The sequence below is a fragment of the Bos mutus genome, chromosome 3 (assembly GCF_027580195.1).
Source record: "Bos mutus isolate GX-2022 chromosome 3, NWIPB_WYAK_1.1, whole genome shotgun sequence".
Taxonomy (NCBI): Eukaryota; Metazoa; Chordata; class Mammalia; order Artiodactyla; family Bovidae; genus Bos; species Bos mutus.
Genome location: NC_091619.1, coordinates 24,050,843 through 24,075,624, shown reverse-complemented (window position 1 = coordinate 24,075,624; position 24,782 = coordinate 24,050,843). Strand labels below are relative to the sequence as shown.

At 47.0% G+C, this 24,782-nt stretch overlaps 1 protein-coding gene across 2 annotated transcripts; it reads left to right on the top strand.

Moving 5' to 3' along the window:
* Nucleotides 1–370: 370 nt before the first annotated feature.
* On the top strand, nucleotides 371–24,489 carry TENT5C (terminal nucleotidyltransferase 5C). 2 transcript variants are annotated; one of them, XM_070367421.1, is made up of 2 exons: nucleotides 371–582; nucleotides 18,954–24,489. In XM_070367421.1, exon 2 carries the CDS (start codon nucleotides 18,980–18,982, stop codon nucleotides 20,153–20,155), a length of 1,176 nt encoding a protein of 391 aa, XP_070223522.1. In that variant the 5' UTR covers nucleotides 371–582; nucleotides 18,954–18,979; the 3' UTR covers nucleotides 20,156–24,489. The 2 variants fall into 2 exon arrangements, with proteins under 2 accessions (XP_070223522.1, XP_070223521.1); XM_070367420.1 differs by lacking the exon at nucleotides 371–582 and adding an exon at nucleotides 1,066–1,191.
* Nucleotides 24,490–24,782: the final 293 nt, after the last annotated feature.

Below are 24,782 nucleotides of genomic sequence, written 5' to 3'. Positions count from 1 at the left end.
GATTAGTACAAGCTCCAAAAATGTTTATTGATAAATAACAAAAGCTACTACTTGATATAAATAACATTTACCAAACACTTTATATCAGGCACTGCACTGCTAGCTTTCCATTTTCTTATTTAATACTTATATAACCCTACAAAGCTGTTTGATTTTTAATTCCACCGTACAGGTGAAGAAACGGAGATTTATGGAGGGTTGGTTAAGTTACTTGCCCAGGGCCTTACAGATAGTTAGGTGGTGACTGGAGATTCAGTTAATCTGAATTTAGAATCTGGACTCGAAACCACTTGCTATGGAGTGCCTGGACGGCGTCCAAGCCCCGCCTGCATGTTGTATAACATACACGGCTGAGCCCTGTGACATTCCGAGTTGGGCCGACGCTGTCGCAGTTGCCAGCCTTGGCGATGGATTCCTCCAGGCCCTGAGTCCCTCTAACTGCACACAGGTGGTAACTGCGCCAGAGAACCAACTGTGCCGGTCCTTTCCCCAACGACCTCCAGGCAATTTGCGTGGGGAATCAGGAAGGCTCTCCTTGCTCAGCATCAGAAGTTTTTTCCGACTTCAAAACACACGTCGGAGGTAGGTTTGGGGGTTTCATTCTCCATTCCTGGAGAGAGACCTAAAGCAAAAATCCACAGAGAAGCAAAAGAAAAACAGGCCTGCGAGGGAGCGGAATAGAGATGGAAAAAACTTGGGTGAGAAGTTATGATAGGAATGGAGGAAAAGAGGGTAGCGGAAAGTAGAAAGAAAGGAGTCCTATCAACACCAAAGTTATGGGGTTGTCGACGCAGCCCCTGTCTATTGCGCCTGCGCAGTGCTACCTCCTTGGGCACCCCGGCAGCTTCCCGCCGCAGAAGATTTACTCGTCTCTCAGCAACCATTCACTCGAGGAGCCAATCAGAGGGCACCTTTCGCCCTGCCCTTGCCGTCAGCGCCCAGGCGGAAGGATCCTGTGGGCGCCGGCTCCGCCCCGCCCCGCCCCTTGCTCCCCCGGGAGGGCAGGCTAAGGGGCGGGGGTGGGGGCGGTGGCGGAGGGCGGGGGCGTGGTTAGGCCGTATAAGAACGGAGGGGGCGGCGGCAAGACGGCTCACTCAGTGCCGCTGCCCGGGGGCTGTAGTGACCGCGCCGCTCCTACTGGGGGGCTGCCCACGCCAAGGACCTGCCTCTGTGGTCTCCGCCGCCGCCCAGGTGAGTCCACGGCCCCCTCCTCTAAAGGTGCGAGGATGCACAGTCCCGGAGAGCCGCGCGCTCTGCCTTCGGTGGGGGGGGGTCTACCCCGGCCCAGCAAAGCTCTAGTCTTCGCCGAGCCTGGTGGGGGCGCGGGGCCGGAGGGGGAGGTGCGGACAGGTGCCGGGCCCCTATGCTCCCTTTCCCTCCCGCTCCCGCGACGTCACCCCCGCCCCCTAGACGGACCAACCCCGTGGGCCAGGCGAGACGCTCCGAGAGGGAGCTACAACTTTCCAGAGACTTCGGCTGGGGCTGGCAAACTTCAGCGAGTTCCTGCTGCGCGCGTCCCGCTGACTGCGCAGTGGCCGGGCGCGGGCCTGACGGCCGAAGAGTATGTGATGGGGGCCTTCGGCTCCTTCCCCGGTCCGATGGCGCCCGCGCCACCCCTGCCTCCCTTGCGGTCATTCGGGCTCGCCCCGGCGCTCCCGCGGGCGTGCATACCTCGGCCAACCGGTCAAGAGAGAATTCAAATGCGGCGGTTTCGGAAGGCGCAGTTAGGGACGCAGCGGTCGGTGACTGTATCTGGCCTGGGAGCCCGAGCCGGGTTTGAAGGAGAGGGCGGAGATCCCTAACTTTTCCTGGGTTTTCACTAGACTGGGGACCCTGAGAGCCGCAAAGAGATCCAGTCGAGTGACTGGTGCGCTGCTCCTCTCTCGGAAACTCCTCGGGAATACTGCGTCGGTGATCTGGTTCCTCCCTTTGTAGGAGTGAAACTTGCTTAGCCTGTCTACTGAAAGCCACGGCCGTCAGTCAATTTAGCTAGCGGAGCCGCGGGCGGCTTAGAGGCACGGTGCCCGGGAGGTGTCGCAGTCCAGATCGCGGCGGTGGGAGGGAGTCGGACGAGGGGGACGAACCTGAAGAGATGCAGGTTGGTAACCTGCACACCTAAAGGCCGAACACTTGCCGGAGAAAACAGAACGGAGCTACCTCGAAGGAAAGGGAGGATTTCCAGGGAAATGACTGGCGAGTTTCTCTGGAGAATGCGAGATGACCCGGGCTCACTGGAACCGACTGTTAGGGCTGGACCCCGCGGGAGGGATCCGCTCAGTTGCCTTGCCCCCCTACCCCTTCTTTTTTTTTTTTTTCTTTTTGTTCCGAAGGGAGGCTTCTGAAGGGTTGACTAAATCTTTGTCTTAGGTAGGGACCTGCTGTCATTGAAATGTCCATTTGTTTGTAATGGAGTTATAACATGCACACCGTGGAGTGTTGCAGGGCACTTATTACAGGAAGCCTTTGTAAAGACCGTGTAATCATTTGTATTGTGACAGTTGGTATTCAGGAGATTTGGTAGGTGGGATGGGAACCTGAAGCTCCCCAGGAAGTAAAGTGAAGATTATTAAATCCTCCTGAAGTAGGCTCCTGGCCTGGCCCAGCTGCCTGCAGCGGGTGGTGATGGTGGGGGTGGGATGTGAGTGGCCATTGTTGGCTACACTAACCTTTCAGCGTGAGTAACTTGGCAGGGAAGCCAGCTGGCTAGTGAGCCAGAGCTGTCAGGGGGGTAGGAGTGCTTACCAGGAATTGCGCCTTCTTAAATCCGCAGAGGTGTTATGGAGGGACTGAGTCCTGAACTGGAGACCCTGAGACTCTGCTATCCAAGGGGGTGGGGGTGGGCACTGGAAAACGCTGACTCTCTCCCTTTCAGGGAAGCTTGGAGGTGAGCCAGCAGGAGTTCTGCCCTTTGACATTCTTGTTTGTGAAGATAGAAAATTTAGTATCTCTGGAGTCAAGCTTTTACTTGAGATAACTCAAAGCTTGTGTCTTAAGGTATACCCACACCTTTAGAGTCCACTTATTCTCAATAAGAAGTTTTTGGAAAGCAGATTTGGGTATATTGTATATAATTGTTCAGGTAGCTGTGGATAACTTTAACATCAAAGTAAAAAAAACAACAACTTTTTTTTCTGCCTCTAAATTGTTACCCAAACAACAGTCCCAAATTTCCTAAGTTACTGTGTGTGCAGGGAATAAGCAGCAGCACTCTGAGTTTCTTCCACGATACCTGTGTTGTATCCAGAGATTAAGCTGGGGCAATAGAAGGAAAGGATTGGCTGGCACTTGGCCTGTTTGTCAGAATGGCCATGATTTAGTCGAGCGCCCGGCTCTGCCTACTTAGCATCCTCAGCTCTCCTGGGAGTGCAAGTAGCCATCCGAATCACATCCTGAGTTGCAGCCGATCCCCGGCCCCACCCCCACCCCCAGCAGTGCCCCACTGAGTCTGCGTCGTCCTGTTCAAAGCCAGGCCGGCTTGTACACATTGAGCACTGCCCATCAGAACACAGAAGTCTTCACACTTATGAGAGTCTGAGGAACTGCCTGGCAGTAAAGATAACTTCCTGTGGACTATAGCGTCCTTGTTCTCCCAGTGCCAGAAACTTGGCACATTCGATACAAAATTAGAAAATGTCATGATTTTTTCAGCTGCTCAATTATGTAGTACCCTTGTCTGGATTTTCATCTTTGATATGTTATGTGTATGGTGTCAGTCCCTAAAGAATGACAAGCCAAGAACAGTGAACGGATGTGGTAAACCCTTTCAGTGTTACCAAGAAAACATCTTGTAGATACCCAGGACTAGTTTCATGAGTTAAGTTAAACCTGTGATGATGTGTTTGGGTTTCTCAGTCTCTGTGTTTGGGTTTCCCAGACTCTAGGCTGCATCTTGTTGTTATGGGATGGGGGCGGGACTTAAAGGGAAGCAACGCAGAATCTGAGGTGTTTCTTGCGATAAAACATTACTCGGGTTAGATAAGGTCCATTGCTTTTGTGTGTTGTCACTGAGGTAAACAAGACAACATAGAAAAATGCTTTCTGCCATCTTGGTGTTTTGACTGTAACATGTTAAATAAATTGGCATAAGCAATATTGTGATGAAGCCAACACCTCTGTGTTTCAAGAAACGCTTATGTGTTTAAAGCCATTTGGGTACAGCAGTAGTGCTGATCTGTGATGCTTCCGGAGCTGCTGGTCTCAAACTTTTTTATCCTTTCACTACATGATTAATGAGGAAGTCAATTTTGGAGTTTAAATTGTTTAGAGGAATTCTAAATGGGAATGGCATCTTTGTATAGCCCAACTGTGTAAAGAAGCCTTATGAATTGTTTAGAATTCATAGATTTTGTGCAGCTGGGCCCTGTAGCCTGTTCTAGAACTGTTTGCAGAACCTCTTGGAACAATAGGGGAAAACAAATGTGAAGAAATAATTGCTGACGTTAAGCAACTCTCCACGTAGGATGTTTTTTAGTCTCGGAGCCTTTGGGAGTCTTGGTCACCCAACTGTATAAAGTGTTTATTTCTTGGATAACAGTGACCGAGTCTGTAAGTGGTTAAGTGCTTCCGAGGCAGGCATTTGTGCCAGGTGCCAAGGAGGCCAAGGGAATGGTATGTGAAAAGGCCCGTGGAAATGCTCTGGATGCAAATGGAGCTGGGCCAGCCTCAGAATGTCCTCGGGCACTCGGATTCTGCTGATTTGTTGCAGCCACTCGCATGTGAGCCCCAGGAAGGCAGGAGTCTGTGCTCATTGCTGAATGCCGGGTGCCAGGCCTGCGTGCCTGTTAACTAGGTCCACTGCCACTCCTCCAGAGAGGGAAGCACCTTTCAGGGGATGGTGTCCTGGTGGGCCAAGGTGCTGGAACACATTTTTGGATCGAAAGCTGCAGGCCCAAAATGCTGGGTGGCTTCGGGGCCTCTTAAAAACAGAGGCCTCCAGGGTGTAGGTTTGGAGCCCATGGGCAGTGACGACTAATTGGCTGACAGCTGGAAGTCCTCAGGCCGAGCTCCAGAACCCACTCCCTTCAAGCTCTTCCTCTCTGCCCATCCACCCAGCACAGCCTCACAGTGCTCACTCAGCCTTTCTCTCCATGTTCACTCGGCTGCTTGATCTGCTGAGTCTTTCTCTTTTTGAACTTTTTGTTTCCCGCTGCCATCGCTGACCTGGTTTCGGTCTGCAGACCGCTGCTTCATGAGAGCGGCAGCCCAGAGCCTCTCTCTCCCTCCGGCCAGCTCTCCACCCACCACCTCCAGCACCTTCACAAACCTCATAGGAACTACGCCTCCCTCTAGAAGACTGGCTTCTTCTGGGACCTGTACCTTTCCACCTTCCATTCGTTCCTGACCCCCCTTCCTAACTGCCCTCCCTTACCTCATGGAACACACAAATATTTGAACAAGCTAATGCTCCTCCTCCTTCCCCATATTCTGTTTTGACCTAGTTCTGGACCCTTCTCAGAAACTTATGTTCTTACCCCACCTGGTGATGCCCGTATCCCATCCCCTCCTCATCAGTACTTCTTTTCAGTTCTACCTTGTACCTTATTTTCTGTTGTTTTTTTTTTTCCCAAACCTGATCTTAACGTTGGATGAGCACAGAAAATTCCACATCTGTCTCTATATTCACTCCCTGTAAACGCATTTTGAGAAGAAAATTATCCATGAACCTTGAACTAACTGCTCCCACCATCTCGTATCAGCATCGTAAGCGTTTCTCGCCCTGCGTAGTCCTTACTAGAATGGGAGCAGGGGTGATCCTTGCCTGGAATGCCACCCCATTCCCCCAGACATGCCCTGTTTATCCCTGACCCATGCTTGTGATGATTGAGGGTGTCAGTACCACCGCAGCCAACTGACTGTGCGTGGGCTTGGCCAGCCCTGGGAAGGGTGCTGATCCAGACACAGAGATGAACTGGGTGCTGCCTGGGCACCTGCTGTGTGACCAGGTGCTGGCCTGAGGGTGTTGGATGAGGCATGGGCACTTCTGCTGTCTCCCATGCCCAACCCCTTTGTTATCTTCATCCTCCTCCACTCCCCCCACCCCCTCCCCCGCCTCTGAAGCCACCTTAGTTGTGAGGACACCTGGGTTCTGGCCCTGGAAGCACCACTATCTCTTCAGATTTGACCTCTTTAGTTTCTTCATTGTAAGAAGGACAATAGAGATATGAATCACGATTACATTCCTAGTAGTCACATTACAATAAACAGGTGAAAAAAAAATTATTTAACCCGTCATGTCAAATACTATCTTTTCAATGTGTAATCAGTATAAAAATATGAATGGGTTATTTTACTTTTCCCCCTTGTACGCAGTGCTTGAAATCCAGTGTATATTTTATGTAGACAGCACATCTCAGTTTGGACTTGTCCCATTTCAGGTGCCCGACGGCTTGTGGTGCATTATCGGGTGGCACAGATCCAGGCCATCTGCAAGAAATGTTTCATTCTCAAATCCTGATTCTCTGTGTGTGGGAGTCAAGAGTTAATAACAGGAGGTTTTAGAGAAGGAGTGTGAGCTAGAATCTAAGCTCTGTGAGGGCAGATATCTTGGTCTCTTGCTTCCTCACGGATTGTACGCTCCTAGAGCAGTGCTCGGAATGCTGTAGGCACTCTGATATCCGAAAGAATGAAAGGAAGCTCAGTCATTGTGGCCTATCTAATCATTCACTGTGTGTGTCAAACCTGACACTGAAATACAGGATGTTTGAGTCCCAGTCCTGCACTCGTTCTCTTGTTTTTCTATAGTTTCCTAGGGAATAATCATAATGTTATAGAATTTCAAAGAATTGCAGGTAAAAATCTTCTGAGACTGGCTGGGGAGCGGGAATCCAAAATTTAATTAGTCAACAATTAAAACTTGAAAATGGGAGAAGAAATAGCTGTTATGTAAAAGGTGTCTACAAGATGCCTGATAACAGCAACACATGATGCTGTTTGATGCTACTTGGTAAATGCTCATTTGATGACAAGCATCCCAGTGAGCCATAATGCATGGTCGGGCTCACACAATGGGGGACACCAAAGACAAGGGGGTGGTTTGGCCATTGGTGCAGAAATAGACATCACTCCATGGTCTCATTGCTTCACTTAAATCCTATGCCTTCAGTCCCTCCCTGCCTCCCCATCCTCCCACCTAATAAATTTCTGTTCTTAGCAGTATCAGAGGGGCCACTGAGCCTGGTGGTCTTTGCTCTGGCTGCCACCATGCTCAGTACCTGGAGGTCAGATACCTGCTATGCGAGTTAACTCTGCAGGGAAGGATCTGTGCAAAACTAAAACTGGCATGGAACTGTATATGTAACTCATGGAAATGAAGGCAGCTCCTGCTAGGTATCAGTGAAGGGGGTGTATGTATTCAGAGTCAGAGAAGTGCTGTGGTGCATTTGAGCAATTGAGAGTTGATTGTCCCTTTGCTGATAAGGCCCAAGTATGCTGTTTGTGATGAGATGGGGCTTTTAGCTGACTGAGTTGTCCTTTTAGACAACTGACAACTGTTCAAAGCTCTGAACCAGAAAGTTAGATGGTAAAGTAGCTTGTGGACATAACCATTGATAAAACCTGGAAGCTCTCAGCCCTTAAACCCTATGGATTGTATGTAAACTTGTTCATCTTTACTGTAAGGTCTCCTTGGAATCGTCCTATTTTCTCAGCCTAGTCAATGTCTGAAACTGTGGGACCAGCTCTGGGGATCTCTTTAAATGAGTTCAGACCAGTAACATCTCTGCTTTAGAAAGAGGCATTTGGTAGGAGGGAGGGAGGTACCCAGTAGCAACAAGGATTGTTTCCAGTTCCAGTTGTGTATGTAGTATAATCATGCTGACACCTTGGAAACATCAAGGCTTCTATGCCTCTCTCCCTTCCAAAGATATCTATGTTCTGATCTTGTTAATATTTGCATTTGCCACGATTCAGGGTATTCCTTTAAGCACTTGAACTTCTGTGGTGTTCCTGTTATAACATCTGGGCCAGTGTTTTGATTCTGTCTCATGCTGTTTTGCTGCCACAGCATGACTTCTTCCAGCGTTATCTCTCCAGCCACACTTGCTTAAGCATCCTATTTTGAAAGACAGGAGCGAGCTTTCTGTTCGGAGTCATCTTAGGGTGGGTGTCTGTGGGTGGGGCCCAGGCATTGATAGCTAGGAAAACTATATGTTGGCATCAGTGGGGAGGGGCGGCTGGTAGGTGCCTCTCTCCGGAAAAACCTGGGCAGAGCGAGGGGACACTTGCCTCTGTGCCTGCTTCCGCTTCCACCTGGGACACTCTTTGCCTTTGGCTCAGGCAGCATCACAGTCACAGTGGGAACTGAACCAAAATTTTTGACTCTAGTAAACATCAGAGCTAAATGGCCAGGAGGAGGCTGATAACTGAGAAAACAGATTGAGGCTTCTGGCTGAGTGTGCCGGGGCTGAATGAGAAAAGACCACCTGCTGAGTTGTTGTATCACTGACCCGAGAACTGGGCATGGCTTTGAGGCAAGGGGCACTTTTTATTCTGACTGAGGTGGAGTGTGTCTGCGGGTGGTTGAGTAAGCAACTGTAAACGTTGTTGTTGTTCAGTTGCTCAGTTGTGTCCAACTCTTTGTGACGCCATGGACTGCAGCACCCAGGCTTCCCTGTCCTTCACCATCTTCCGGACTTTGTTCAAACTCATGTCCATTGAGTCAATGATGCCATCCAGCCATCTTGTCCTCTGTCTTCCCCTTTTCCTGCCCTCATTCTTTCCCAGCATCAGGGTCTTTTCCAATGAGTCGGCTCTTCACATCAGGTGGCCAAAGTATTGGAGCTTCAGCTTCAACATCACAACTTCAGCTGTAAACATAATTTCTTGGAAAAAGTCAACAAAGAATGTATTTTCTTATACTTTTAATAAACAGGGCATTATTGTATCTGGTTCTGTTGCTCTGGGCTGTCTGCTAACGTAAACTCTTATTCCATGTACATAAACCACAGGTGTGCGTCTTGGTTATCTGTGACTTTGTAGTGTGTTTTGGGGTGGTGGGAGAGTTTTCAGAATGTAGCTGCCTTGCAGGTGCTGGGCTCACCCGGAGGCCTGCCAAGGGGCTGGCAGACAGAAGGCTTCCTCAGGCTGCTCCCTGGTCCTAGATAACTTTGGCCTTCACCACCCTAGGAATTCAAGGAGTGAAGGAGGATTTCACTGCAGAAGACTGAATCCCTGTTGACCCTGGTTTTTCTGCTTTCTGCCCACTTATCTGCTGCAGCATATATGAAGTCCATGGTCATTCCAAGCGCATGACTCTCTTTCGAGGATAAAAGGTTGCCAGGGGTCAGACTACATGCTGATGGGAAAAGAGGCAGGTGTCCAGCCTTAGGTTCAATGTGCAGGCGTTTGTCAGTCTATTCCAGGAGTTTCTGTTTTCAGGTGTGTTCCAGCTCTCCTTCCTGCATCAGCCCTTGGAGTCCTGGTCACTTCTTGCCAATTTGTCTACCTCCTCTCTGCAGCTCCAGTGGGGTTATCTGTTCTCAGATCCCATCAAATCGCCCTCTTGTCTGCAGGAAGTATCCTGTTCTGTTGCTTCGTCAGCAGATTCACAGTCCTGATCTTCCAGTCACCAGAGCAACTCCCAAAGGTTGCTCCTTTATTCTGTGAGCAGAGCATGCACCTTAGCTGCAGATCCAGACCTGGATCAGCTCATTCTTAAAAGCTCCCTCCTGCGCTATTGTTGTTTCCTCTTAATGCTCAGCAAGCTGACTGCCCCAGCTCCTTCCATTCTTGGCTTCCCTGTCCCTTCCTGACTTGCTTTCTCTGAAATCACCACCACTCCTGACCTGGCCAGCATCCTGGAGCTTCCTCAGAAGGGAGTATCCGAGGCCTTCACCTCTCAGCCATTGTTCCTTTACAACACTCATTCTCATGACTATTTAGCATGTCTGTACTTAGTTATGTTCAATTCTGGTGGCTCCCACCAGGCTGGATACACCCTCACATCCGTGATGCTTTTGAGGGCGAGAGTTCTGTGCTGACAATTGTTAGATACTTTGGTTCTAAAGACCTTGCTTTGCCAGTTGCTGTATGGTATTACTCCACCTAGGGGGCCTTAGCACTTCTGGCCAACTTCTTTCCCACCATCTTATTACAAAGCTTCATACCTTTCTTCTTTCTTTTCTTCTTATTGCCATCTTCTTCCTACAACTTCCTGAGCAACCAGCTTATCTTCAAATCCGTGCTCTGACCCCAGCATGTACGCCAAAGCTACCTGCCTCCCAGGAAGCCTCCTAAGTCCCATTTCTGTCTCTTCTGAGTGGTGTGTCCTTGGACAGTTAACACTGTGTAGTCTCTCTGTTCCCTAGCTTCCCCACCTTTAAAAGTAAGGAAATAGTATCTCCCTTGCAGGATTGTTTAAGGAATCAAACAGGTTGACCCAGATGAACTTCCAGCACTGTTTTACTGCCTGTTTGTTGTTGTTGTTCAGTCGCTCAGTTGTGTCCAACTGTTTGTGACCCTGTGGGCTGCAGCTTGCCAGGCTTCCCTATCCTTCACTGTCTAGCGGAGTTTGTTTGAACTCATGTCCATTGAGTAGATGATGCCGTCTGTTTGGGACACTGCCAGATATTTGGTTTAGTGGCTCATAGGGCACCGACCTGGGGCCGTCTCTATAGGAAGAGCCCCTGAGGCTCTGCATCTCTTAGTACTGGCCAGAGCATCTAAGCACATGGTAATATTAAGCCAGTGAGGAAAGGATGTGGTTGAGAATTAGTTAAATGTTTCTGTTATGAAACAGCTGATGTGCAGGCACCCCCGCCGTGAGAACTGGGATTTCCTGCACCCTGGCAAGGGCTTCAGTTCACTGGTGCCTCTCTGAGGGGCACCTCTAAGCCACCGAATCCTGATTCACATCTTTTGCTCAGCTGGAGTCTGCGCTCAACCTGGCAGTGAAGGCTGGTTGACTGAAGCTTTGCTGTCTTTAGTGTAAATGGTGGTGATGAGGAGTGATGGGAAGACAAGGTGTCATGGTTAAATAGTTAGCAGAAGGCAGCTTTCTCCCTTATTTGGATAAGACCAATAAAATTTATGTTTCAGAAAAGATCACTTTGGTAGCAGCAAGAACTGGTCATCCCAGTGTACGTGTGGGTGTAGCATGAGCTTACTGCCCTCTCCCCACCTGCCACTCACTACTGGCAGAACTCAACCTGCCTGGAATTTGCCACCAGTTCTGAGAGTCAGAACATTAGCTCCAGAGTTGAGGACCTGGGGTCAATTCATTTGATCTTTCCTGATCCTTATCCTTTGTGTGGGCTTCCCCGGTGGCTCAGATGGTAAAGAATCTGCCTGCCTGCAATGCAGGAGACTGGTGTTGGATCCCTGTGTCAGGAAGATCCCCTGGAAGAAGAAATGACAATCCACTCCTGTATTTTTGTCTGGAGAATTCCCCGGACAGAGGAGCCTGGTGGGCTACAGTCCATGGGGTCCATGCAGAGTCAGACACGACTGAATGACTTTCACTTTCATGTAGAGTGCTTGTACGGATTGATGGCCTTGGACATGGAGTGGCTTGTACTAAGTGCTCTTCTGTCTGCTTGTCCGCACACCTGTATACCTTCATTTTATAGGAAAAAAGAAATAGGCCCAGAGCTGTGGTTTCCATTCACTCAGCTAGATGAGGGAAGAGGTGGGATGGGATGTTATGATGTGTGTTGCTATCTACTTTCACTTCTATTTAAATTCTCTAGGATTTTATAAGCAAGGAAATAGTTCCTTTTTGCTTAAAGTGCCCTCGGTTGTCCACAGAGGAGAAGAGTTCATGTGGAACGTGGCAGCCACGGGCACAAGGTTCCCCCCCAGGGCCAGGAACCAGGGGTGGTGAGGGTCTTTGTTCCATATACACACACCTCCCCTGGACCCTGACAGCAGGCTTGGTCCACTGTCCACGGCCGAGTCTCTGACCCTGAGCTGGAAAGGGTCACGAGGAAGATCCAGACCATTGAGTTAACACCTGGTTAACAGTATGAGGGCATGTTGTCGTCAAAGGAATGCTGAACAGTGTTTGAGTGTCTTTGTGTTCTGAGCCCACAGCGGGGTCCGGGGCAGAGGTGCCGCTCAGTTGCCTGTGGGCTGGATGGAGAGGCTGCCACAGCCGAGAGCACCCTGATTCACACTGCAGTTTTTCCACAGAACCTTCTGGGACGTCCATGACAAATATCGGGACCTAGACTTAAATACACACCATTCTTTAACTTCACAGATGGACCTCTCCACATGTGCTAGGACTCTGGGTACTTCTTCCTGTAATGCCGGGCACACAGAGGAATCAGTGCTGATTTGACACTAGCCCTCGACCATAAGGCTTGAAAGTATTACGAGTGCTCTTAGCATTTGTCTCCAACCTGACCACCTGCCTGTCCTTCTGCTTGCCCTAAGTCCCATCATGCTTTCATAGTCTCTGTCACTCCTGTTTCTGGGGTCTAGATAAACTAGGGAGCAGGACTGAAAGTGAAAGTGAAGTTGCTCAGTCGTGTCCAACTCTTGGCGACTCCATGGACTATAGCCCACCAGGCTCCTCCGTCCATTGGATTCTCCAGGCAAGAGTACTGGAGTGGGTTGCCATTTCCTTCTCCAGGGGATCTTCCCGACCCAGGGATCGAACCCGGTTTCCCACATTGCAGGCAAATGCTTTACCCTCTGAACCAGCAGGACTGGAAATAGCTTTTTTTTTCTTTTCAGTGAAGGCTCAGAGTGGTTTTCAGATCCAACTGCCTTGAGTGTGCCAGGCAGTGGGAAACAAAGATAAGTTAGACATCCTCTTGTCCTCAGGGAGCTTGGTCTCATCTTCGGGCTTTAGTTCATCTTTTCCTCTTACCTTGTGCTGCCGTCTCTGCAAAGCTGTTTTCCACTCATGTGTGTATTTTATCCTGCTGCTTCAGCCAGATGCTAAAAGAAAAGGGAATTTAAGGGTACCTAAGATAGTTGTTCATCATGAGACAAACTTTAGAAGATTAAGTAGCTTAAACTGAGCAGGCAACTGCTCATCCTCATTTGTGCCTGAAAAGGTGCCTTAAAATCAATGAGATATCATGGTTGCCAGCTTTCCCAATTTCTATTGAGCAAATTCAATGAATCTGCTTCTCAGGCAGTAAAAGGGCAGTAAAAAGACAGTAAAGACAGTAAGAAGACAGTAAAAAGTACTTTAGTTTGAATTTACCAGGCTTCAAATTATTTTGTGTTCTGTTTACTATTTTGTTAATTCTGCTAATTAGAATTTGCCTTTAACCAGGGCCTTTCATGAGTTGAGACTGTTTCAAGTAATTCTCTTATATGGGGATTATATCAGTGTTGATCTCTAGTAGTTAAAAACTACTGTTACACAAAGTTCTGGTGTGTAATCTAAGCACTGGGGCCTATGACTTAGATTTATTCTAGTAATCCCACATTTGTCTAAGTAACTTGTAAATGTGCTTTGGTATTTGAAATTGTTTGGCGGGATGAGGGAAAATGAAGGATTTATTTCTAATAGGCATCGTTAACTTATTTGGGACACTTCTCATAAGCTAAACCACAAATACAAACACAACCTAAATTTGAGCTTTCAATAGCTTCAAGAGCTTCTCCAGATCTAAGTCATGGTAAATCGAGAGAATTAAAAACTATACCATGAGGACTTTCCTAGCGTTCTAGTAGTTAAGACTCTGTTTCCACTGCAGGGGGCATGGGTTCAGTTCCTGGTGGGGGAACTAAGATCCTGCATAACAAGCAGCATGGCCAAATAATTAAATAAATAAAAGCTATTTTTAAAATGATGTTTCTATCTGCAACAAACAAAGAAAACCTCAGGCTTCACGACTGAATCTAAAGAGTAACTAAATGGACAAATGTGTATAGACCAATTCAAGGCTAGCAAAAAAAAAAAACAAACAAACAACTATACCATGGACTTAGCATATGTCCCACACTGTGCTTTTATATAGACTGTTTTTTTTTTTTTCTGAGAATTAACTCCATTATTCATATATGTGTCAGAAGTTGTTGACATGGAAGATGCCAACCATAGGCATCTTGGGTTCCTGAAAAAGTGTTTATTGCATTTATTAAGGTTCTTGCAACTGCAAGCAATAATCAGCAGCACCATGAGGATAGCTGCTGTTGTTGTTCCATCGCTCAGTTGTGTCCAACTCTTTGACTCTATGGACTGCAGCACGCCAGGCTTCCCTGTCCTTCACTCTCTCCTGGAGTTTGCTCAAATTCATGTCCACTGAGTCAGTTGATGCTATCTAATGATCTCATCCTCTGTTGCCCTCTTCTCCTCTTTCTCTCAATCTTTCCCAACGTCAGAGTCTTTTCCAGAGTCGGCTCTTTGCACCACGTGGCCAAAGTGTTGGAGCTTCAGCTTCAGCATTTAAGGTTGATTTCCTTTAAGACTGACTGGATTGATCTCCTTGCATTCCAAAAGATTCTCGAGTCTTCTCCAGCACCACAATTTGAAAGCATCAATTCTTTAACACTCAGCCTTCTTTATGGTCCAACTCACATATAGCTATAGACATACAGCTCTCTCACTATAGCTATGTGTATAGACATAGCTATAGTACATCTGAAATGGGAAATAGTAATTCTTGTGAAACTACAGAAGACATTTTTGTATGTTAAATAGAATGACACTAGACGAGATGGCTTACCCATTGAAAGTTTTTTTTTTTTTTTAAAAGACCCACAATGGACGTCTTCTTTTAGACAACACATAAGTAGAAAATTGCATAATAGCCCTTCCAGATCAGAACTGTCCCTCCTCCTCATCCTGCCTGTCTAGAGATCAGTTTTTAGGCTGAAAGTGGGGGAAGCTTCTAAGTGCATTTGGTGTTGATACATGGGTATGGGGATAGTGGGATGGGCTTCAAGGAAAGGAATTAAAGAGAATAAACAAGGTAGCAGATTAGAAGTTTCATAGGGGAGAGATTTTGGAACATGGCTCATAAGATTTTAACTTTTTTCAATTAATATATATGTAAGTTCCAAATTCAAAAGAAATAAAACAAGTTTTCTTTGTACCCTAGCCTGGAAGTGGTATTTGATGTAAGCTGAGCTTATGTGTCCTTTCAGGGATTTTTGATTGTATAAGCATAGACTTGTGCCTTTACACACACAGTTTCAGACTTGATTTTTTATTAATCTTCATAAGCATTTCATATTCATACAGATAGAGCTACCACCATTCTTAGGGACAACTGCATGCATTTGTATCCTGTTGTATAGATGCATCAAGTCATTTAACCTTCTTTACTGATGAGTATTTGTAGCTTTATAAATAATGCTTCAGTGAATATCCTTGTGCATACTTGCAAGTATACTCATAGAATAAAATCCAGGGTAGACTTCCCAGAAGTAGAATTGCATGCCAAAGAACAGGTCCACTTAAAATTGAGAGTCCCACATTTTTCCTCAGAGGGAACCCATGGGCAGTGTACCAAAAGTGTCTGCTTATTGGTCTTTGCTAGTCTGATAGATAAAACTGATACATGAAGTCTAAATTTGCCCATCCCTTAAGGTAAGGTTGAATATGTTATAGGTGTCTGAGCCACTGTTATATCCTCTTCCCTTTCTTTTATCTTGGGGTTCTAGTATTTCTGATGCATGAGAGCTCCTTATTTGTTAAGGAAGTGAGTACTTTGTCTAATATTATGAGTATTTTCCTACTTTTGTCTTCTCACTTCTTTATAGTGTTTTCACCTATAGATATTTTAATTTTTATATAGGCAAATGCATCAATTTTTGTGACTGCTGTGTGATTTAGAAAGGAATACCTATTCTGTGTAAATTTACATAAATTTCATGTTTTTTCTAGTACTCTTAGGGCTTCATCTTTTTTACACTAGAAGATGAAGTCTTTGATTCATCTTCTGGATCTTAGATTGACACAAGCAAAGAGGCATCTTATTTTTTAAATCTAAATAACTATCCAAATGTCTCAATTTTCCCTTTTCTATTTTGAATGCCTTCTTTATTATACGGTAAATCCCCTTATGTACTAGATTTTCCTTCTGATTTTTAAAAATTCTGTTTTATAAATTTGTCCATCTTTGTGTGTCAGTACTATGCTGTTTCAATTTTTGTGGCTTCATATCTCCTACCAGGCTAGTAGACCTCTTTCCATTTTTTCATAACTTTTTTGACTGTTCTGCCCCTCCTCCCATTAGAACCTTACAAATTTTCAGTCTAAAATAGATTCTAACTTTGAATCTATGGCAAGTTCAGAGATTTAAAAATATATGAACATTTTCATGCATATGTACTCCCGCACCTTCCCACTGCTCCCCACCCCCTGCCCCCCGCCCCGCCAACCAAGAACAAGTGATAGCTTTCCTCATATTCTCCCAGGTCTAAGATGTCCTAGTTCTAATGTTAAGAGTCACTGTTCTGGAGGTGGAACAGTCCTGACTTTAACTCTAGATGATGACTTTTTTTTTTTTTTAAACAAGTCCTTAAAAGTGAGGACAAAAGTGATTCCTACACCTATTCACCTCTACAGCATTATTGAGTTTCTTCCTGGAGGTTTTCTTAAAATTAATTGTTCCTCCTTTTCCAAGTACTGATTGAATCTCAGCTCCTGTGTTGCTGTGACTTCTCATGCCCATATCAGAAATACGAACCTTGGAAACACACTAAGATCTGATACACAGTGTAAAGCAAGTTGTGTGTTTATAGGTAAGTCAGCGTACCTGGCAGAAATCTGTGTCACCAAATCATAATTTAGCAGGGTGTCGAAGCAGAGCTGGAGCCATGATTTTCTATAGTCATTTGGACTTAATTGTGTGGTGTCCTGCACAGTTGGCACAAGTGTACTTCATGCTCTGCCCATCATCATTAAAGGGGCCACAAAGAACCAAGTGTACATAAGAGCATGTTAAAGAGAGATCTCTACTGTCCCAAATTTGACTTGAAGCCAAAGGCCAGCCACAGTAAACGTCAAATATTTCATCACAAATTTCAGTTGGTATTGATAGCATAATCTAGATAGCCCAGGGCTTTCTAACAGTGTCCAAACAGGTTTGCAGGGAAAGTTTCATCTTCCCCTTGACAAGTATGCTTCAGCAACAAGCAGAAGGGCACCCATCCTCCACCGGTCTTCCTGGACTCTACTCTGATCACATGATCATCCACCTTCCCACTGCCAACCAGGAAGTTCAGTCCCCTAACCTCCCTACGAAAGGGAGCCTGTGATCTGACTTGAGGAGAGAGGCGCATGATGGCCAGATTGGACAACTCACCAGGTTCTTGACTGCCTGCTGCCTTCTACCGCAGTGGAGCTCTCTTGTGGCCTTTCTGCTGGCTCATATCCCTGCCCCATAAATGAGCTTTCCTGTGACTTTCCTGTTTGCCCCAGTCAACTGACACTTCTTTCTTCTGCCTTCATATTACATTTTCTTTCTCATACTGAGATGTCATGTTCTCACTCTCCTTCTTGCTGGCCAGCTCCTGGAAAGCTGCTTGTCTTGGTGTGTCCATTAGTGCCCCCAACACAGACCGACAGCCGTGCCATCAATCTGAGCTCTGCAGATAAGGCAAGGGCCCCGGGCACCACCAGCACAGGACCGAAAACCCAAGTTGGAAGCCCAGGACTACGCGTGCTGGGTGTGCTTGCAAAGGCAGCAGCTTCCAGTCAGTGAAGCTGCAGGTCCTTGGGATGGATTTTGTGTATGTAGCAAGTCAGAGAAGTGAAGCGGGTGGCAGACCTCTCTGTTTGCTGTGAAGTCTGAGGACAGCACCTCAGTCTCTTCCATCCATCTAGCTAATGCGTGACCCATGTGGAGCCACGGCACCTGGACTTTCTAATATATCTGTTTTTGTCATTCGACATCAGAATTTCCAGGGATCTTTTGTTTTGCTTTCTGAACAGTATAACTTAGTTGCAAGTTGCCAGGGTAACTTTGTGGCTCTAGCAGGCGATGTTGGAGAAGCATGCTTTTCTCCTAGTGCATACTTGCTCTGCTGTGTCCAACTCTGCAACCCCATGGACTGAAGCCTTCCAGGCTCTTCTGTCCATGCGATTGCCTAGGCAAGAATACTGGAGTGTGTTGCCATTTCTTTCTCCAGGGGATCTTCCCCACCCAGGAATTGAACCTGCGTCTCCTGTGGCTCCTGCATTGGCCGGTGGATGGATTCTTTACCACTGAGCCACCTGGGAAACCTTTTTCTCCTAGTACTGAGTGCTAACTTTGTTTTCCTTGGGTAGGTTGAAGGGATTCTTTTTCAAAATAGAGTTGAAAAATCACACTTCCCTGAGGAGGTTTCCCACATCCTGGGTGGGGCCTCCTTGCTGGGTCAGCAGTTCCAGTACTTAGGTGACCTAACCCTTTCTTACTCAGGAATCTTGTCTTTCAGACAATTTCTTGGCCCAGCCCTGGATGACAGGAGTGTTTGTTACAGGGCTGACGGGTCCTGAAGGTGAAGAGGGTACCAGCATACTTGATTCTAGCAGGACTAAGCCTAAAGTTGAGAATCCATCTATTCATGGAAGGAAGAAATCTTCTTTTGTGGCTCCTGTGTTCTGTGTTGGCATTGTGGCCTGTGTGTCAGCCAGCTCAGGATGTAGATAGGGAGCCAAAAACAGGAGAGGCAAAATTAGCAAAACCTATAGACCCTCTGTTGAATGATGCTGTGTTTTGGTTATTTGGTTTAGTAAGTTTGTCTGCTTGCCCTCACACACAAATTCTACCCCCACCCTACCTTCATGAAGACAAAATGGGCAAAACAAACACACCGCATAGAAAACAAAATGCTCAAGTTGTCGGATTGGTACAGGGTAAGCTGATGTGTATTTTGACCTCACTCCACGCGGACACCGTTCTAGATGTGTTTAACTCATTTAATCCTCACCATAGCACCCGACAGCAGGTACCACTTGGCAGTAAGGAGGATGTTCAGAGAGAAACCAGCCTCGTTTCTGAGTCCCCAGAGCTGCTTTGACACAGAGAAGTGAACCCTAACTGTTTCTCCCCCCTCCCTTTCAGTTTCCCTGGCAACAACATCCCCCAAGATGGCCGAGGAGAGCAGCAGTACCAGGGACTGCGTGTCCTTCAGCGTGCTCACCTGGGACCAGGTGAGCCGTCTGCACGAGGTCCTGACTGAGGTGGTGCCCATCCATGGCCGAGGCAACTTCCCCACCTTGGAGATCACACTCAAGGACATCGTGCAGACTGTCCGTGGCCGGCTGGAGGAGGCAGGCATCAAAGTGCAGGATATCCGGCTGAACGGCTCTGCGGCCGGCCATGTCCTGGTCAAAGACAATGGGTTGGGTTGCAAAGACCTGGACCTCATCTTTCACGTGGCTCTTCCCACAGAGGCCGAGTTTCAGCTGGTCAGGGATGTGGTGCTGTGCTCTCTCCTGAACTTCCTGCCGGAGGGCGTGAATAAGCTCAAGATCAGCCCCACGACCCTGAAGGAGGCGTACGTCCAGAAGCTGGTGAAGGTGTGCACAGACGCTGACCGCTGGAGCCTCATCTCCCTCTCCAACAAGAACGGGCGCAACGTGGAGCTCAAGTTCGTTGACTCCATCCGGCGCCAGTTTGAGTTCAGCGTGGACTCGTTCCAGATCATTCTGGACTCCCTGCTTTTCTTCTACGACTGCTCTGGCCATCCCCTGTCCGAGCATCTGCACCCCACGGTCATTGGGGAGAGCGTGTATGGGGACTTCGAGGAAGCCCTGGACCACCTGCAGAACAGACTCATCGCCACCAAAAACCCCGAGGAGATCCGGGGCGGGGGGCTGCTCAAGTACAGCAACCTCCTGGTGCGGGACTTCCGGCCCACCGACCAGGATGAGATCAAGACCCTGGAGCGCTACATGTGCTCCCGGTTCTTCATCGATTTCCCCGACATCCTTGAGCAGCAGAGGAAGCTGGAGACCTACCTGCAGAACCACTTCGCCGAGGAGGAGAGGAGCAAGTACGACTACCTCATGACCCTGCGCAGGGTGGTCAACGAGAGCACCGTGTGCCTCATGGGCCATGAGCGCAGGCAGACCTTGAACCTCATCTCCCTGCTGGCCCTGCGCGTGCTGGCCGAGCAGAACATCATCCCCAACGCCAGCACCGTCACGTGCTACTACCAGCCTGCTCCCTACGTCAGCGACGGCAACTTCAGCAACTACTACGCGGCCCACCCCCCACTCACCTACAGCCAGCCCTACCCCACCTGGCTGCCCTGTAACTAACCTTGAGACCTGAGGGTTTCCACAGGGGGGAACCCCCCACCCCCACCCCGGGCAGGGCAAGGCTCAGGTAGGGGAGCCTCCTTCTAGATGTAGGTGTTTGGCTTTTAAAGCAGAACTCAGCTCTGATTCGGCTTTTTTTTTTTTTTTTCTTTGTGTGCCCATTGGAATGGGTCTCCAGTGTATCATGAGCCAAGGGACCTGCTATTCCAGTGCCACTTTGGAAAATGCTAAAGGAAGTATGACCTCTCCACATCTTTCCAAAACAGACACTAACACGCCACATCCTGAACGTCTGAGCTCCAGGCAGTTGTTGAGATTGGGAAGCACGTGGGCAGTGCAGGAGGAGCCTCAGTTGCTGGGTTCCTCACTGGAGCCTAGGGGAGGCGATGTCAGCCCTCACTTGGAATTCTCAGCACTTAACATGAAAGTCGTGCGGATGGTCTTATTTTCTTGTATCTGTTTTAGTCAGGCAGAAAAACTGATAAACATGAGGGTGCTCTTGTGGCTTAATTTTTTGTTCAAGGGGCTAAATTGCTTATGTTTATTCTCTGTCAGCAGAGCTGAGGATTTGTCTCAATAAACCAAAGCCGATAGCTGGAGAATTTATGATCTGGTTGGATATGGTTTATGGTTTAGATGCTATGCTATCTCGAGGAATTGTGAGGTATTGCTGAGAGAAAAAAAAAATGACCTTTTCTTGAAATGTAACTTGAAAAACAAAATAAAATATGCAACATAACGTTAAGTAGAATTGTGGTGGTGGTGGGGGGTGATTGTAAATAGGAAACGTGAATGTTCAATCTTTCTTTTCTTAAATAAGGAATTCTTGTTGAATGACACTTGCCCCTGCTTATCAGCTCATCGCTTTTGTTTTGCTCTTCCCAAGACGAAGGATGGTGCCGAGTCTAGAGTCATTGCAGTAACTGACATGAGGGGCTTCCCATGTTTTAATTGGAAACCCATTCTGGTCACATTCCAAGTATGACTGGCTGTTTTTTTCTGGAGTACTCTGGCTGATTTTTGTTTTTGTTTTCTTTTCAAAAAATAGTGGTTTCCTTCTCCAGGCTTTTTGGACAGCAGGTGAACACAGGAACGTCAGTAGATCCGAGTGACCTGTGGAGCGTTCCGCACGTGTGTGGACTGTGCTGCTCACACAAGCACCAGGTACTCAGAACCTGGTTTGAAATTGCTTTAGACTCGCACCTGCTGTCCCTGTGCTGCATGGGAGGTGGACACTCCTTCCACTGGTGGGGCCTCGTGTGCGTGCGAGCCCCCAAGGCACCTCGAGAGGATTATTTCTGGTGTATTTGGGAAGAATTGAGAGAATGAAAAAGAATCTTCCTTATGCTGGTAGATTGACTGTACTTGTTTATACTCGCACTTTAGAAGGAAAACAGTGTTATTCTCTAGTCTGAAGCAAGCTTAGTAAATGGGAGAGTTCTAGGCCACTGTTGCTTTCCCAGTAGGTTTAGATAACGGACTTTGTGTTTTGAGACTTTTTGTGGGATCTCTTAGAAAGCATCACTTTAGGGTATCAAGGGCAGAGAAATGCCATAGTGCCAGCCAGCTTGGTTTCTTAAGTGATTTAATCAAATCCATACTCCTGATTTTGATGTTTTCCTGTGGCCATAAGAATCCCAAGCCCTGAGTGATTGTTTTCTCCTTGCTTGAAGCAATGAAGTTTCAATAATGTTTAGTAGAAAAGGAGTGGTTTACCTTTTTCTAAAGATTATCTTTTCAGGGTTTTTTTGTTCTTGTTGTTGTTCTGGAATGTGATGTCTTGGTCCTCTAGAAAGCAGATCAAGTGTGACTGAAACCCAGGGCTTAGTTGGTATCCCTGTTGTGGACAAGGCGAATAGAAGCCACTTCTTAGTGTAACTAGCTCCTGTTACCTGTGAGCTGATAGTTACAGTTGACTCTGCTGGCTTTGAATCAAGACTGGTTCTGCATGGAGGGGGCCCTGGGGTGCTTCAGTGTTAAAAAGGGCAGTGAAGAGTGAACCCCAGCTTTAAAAACTATGTGATCATTCACAACCTTAAAAGGCTGCCATTGTGGTCAGATGGCAACATGTTTACACAAAGATAACAGATCTGTTTAACCAAAGCTTTGAAATATGATGAAGCCGCCAACATAAGCACTTGCTCACAGAAGTCAGTATTGCTTCTACTGGAAGAAGGCTCATGGATCAGGGTAACCAGGGTCCAGATGAAGATGGGGTCAGAACTGCATCAAGTAATTAAATTTCCAGTTTGACCTTGGAGTTCTTTCTACTTCCTTTTTTTCCCCCTGTCTGGTACTAATCCTTTTAGGATGAAGGGAGGCACAGAAGTTGCTAGAAATCTCAAGCCCCTGAGTTCTTTACCATCGCTGCAGGATGGCCCTTCACCTGAAGTTCTTGGTCAGCCCAGCCATTTTGAAGTTGGAGAGTAGACCTGTGTTCTAGAACCACCAGGGTGAAAAAATGCACTCTCCGAAGCTGCACTCGCAAACACCCCCTGGGTTAGCGGTGTCTCTACCTGCTCTAGGAGCCTCTGGCCTGCCTCAGGATAAACCAGGTAACCTTGAATTTCAAGTGTCTGGAAATTCTAGCTGGAACCTGCCTTTTGTGCTGCTCACACAAGCACCAGGTACTCAGAACCTGTACTGAGTCCAGTGGTTCCTCTTCTTTGTGTACTGAGTAATGTGAAACTTGGCAGTGGCCAAGGGCACCACAGTTCAAGAGCAAGTTCTAATATAAACGCAAGCAGCCTCACTTTTGCTTCAGGGCTCCGAGCAGTTTTCTGATGCTTTCTGCAGGCATGCAGCTTGTTAGCCCAGCCTGCTTCTTGGAGTCAGGTTGAGCAGCCGCAGGATTAAAGCAGTACCTATCCCCCCTTGTGTTGGCAGAACAGGACACATCAAATTCCTGGCCTTGAGCTTCATCTCACCTTTAAATCTTCCCTTGGCAGTGAGACGCTATTCCTCACTCCATAATTTCAGCTCTGAAACCAAACTACATCACTGACACCTTCAGATCAGGGTTCCTGCTGACTGCATGTGGGAGGTGGCATGGCTCACAGCTGGGACCTGGCAGATGGAGAGAGGTGGGTAGGTAAGATGCTAGGTTCCTAATATGTGGTAACAGATGTGGTTTGGCATTCAAGGTTTGTTTTTGTTTCTTTCCCCCAGTTTGACTTTTTTTTACCCCCTGGGGATTAGAGTCACAGGAGAGCTGTGTGTTAACCTGTGTTTTGTGGTGATGCATTAGTAATCAAATTGCTAAAAGCCCAGATCTTCTTGTCCTTCACCCTCTCTGCTGGCACTGGCCCATTGCCTTCACAGTAGATTAGAACTAGTACTGCCTTGTGAACTTTGGGAAATAGTGCCACTCAAAAGCGACTTCCTAACTTGAGGAACACCTCCTTTTTAGTTAACTTTCTGGTCCCGGTGCCTTGTTTTAGGATGCAGCTGGATTCTGAGCTCAAACTTCCTCTTCCAGAGAACAAATGTAGTTGTGAGCAGAGACCCTGATGCTCCCCAGGGAAGTTGCTTCCTGGGTATGTGACTTGGGCTCCACACTGGGGAAGAACCATTGGTGTGGACTCTGTGAGGTGAAAGAGCTTCTAGTTACCAAGGCTGGATTTGAATTTTTCATCTGGCAGAGACCAGAATGTCACAGCTGACTTTGGAACATACTCTGGTTCGGCCAGTTCCATTCAGAGCACCGAGGGAGGGGTGTATAGCAGGGGATATATTTTAAAAGACCAGGCAACCTTTCAGGATTATTTGTGGAGACTTCCAAGGTGAGGATCAGGAAAGAAAATGCTTTTTTGTGAGGTCAAGTTCTAAATCTTGTTTACTATCACTTAAAAAATAGTTTTAAGTGGAAGCAAAAGAAATTGCTTAGAGTTTTGCCTGGGCTAGTGGGAGTTGGTGTAAATCGTCAAGTGTGTTTGCATACGAAGGTGAGAAGACCATCCACTAAAGAGGAAGTCATTAAATAATATGGATCTCTGGGCGTTTTAAAACTCAAGCCATCTGGTCTTTTTTTTTTTTTTTTTTTAGTGAATTTAAAAAAATTGCTGCTTTAGGAAAATTAAGTCTTTATCCATTAATTTCCAAATTACTATAGATGAAAAGATACAAATTAGACTAAATTGAAAGCTTTTTGTTATTCTGTACTTGCATAGCCTTTCCAATATTAATTTCCGAGGTTGTGTGAGGTTTCCTCTTTGGTGTAATGGCCACTGACCTTCTCATGGGATGCAGGTGAAATCACTTGTCAACGCAAAATGTGTTAGAACTTGATGAAATAAAGCTTTGAGTTTGAGAAATAAAGATTTATTTGAAAAGACCATGTCAGCTCTGCTCATTTCTTTGTGTCTCCTGGATGGTGAACTTATTTTACGTTTCAGGAAGTATGTAGCATGGTGGTGAGTGCTTATCAACATGATCAGCCTTGGATACTTGTCTGAAAGATGATGCTTTCTCTAGGGGAAGGGATGTGTGGTTACGTTTGGGGGCTGTAGCTCCTTCAATATTTGGATTTCAACTAAGCTTTGTTATCGATCACAGCATCTCTATTACAGCTAACAGGTGGTGAAATCCACCTTCAATGGCATCTTGTTTGATTCAGTGCTAAAGGCTC

Excerpts from the sequence above, each read along its gene's own strand:
- TENT5C (XM_070367421.1), top strand. The coding sequence starts at position 18,980 with ATGGCCGAGGAGAGCAGCAGTACCAGGGACTGCGTGTCCTTCAGCGTG.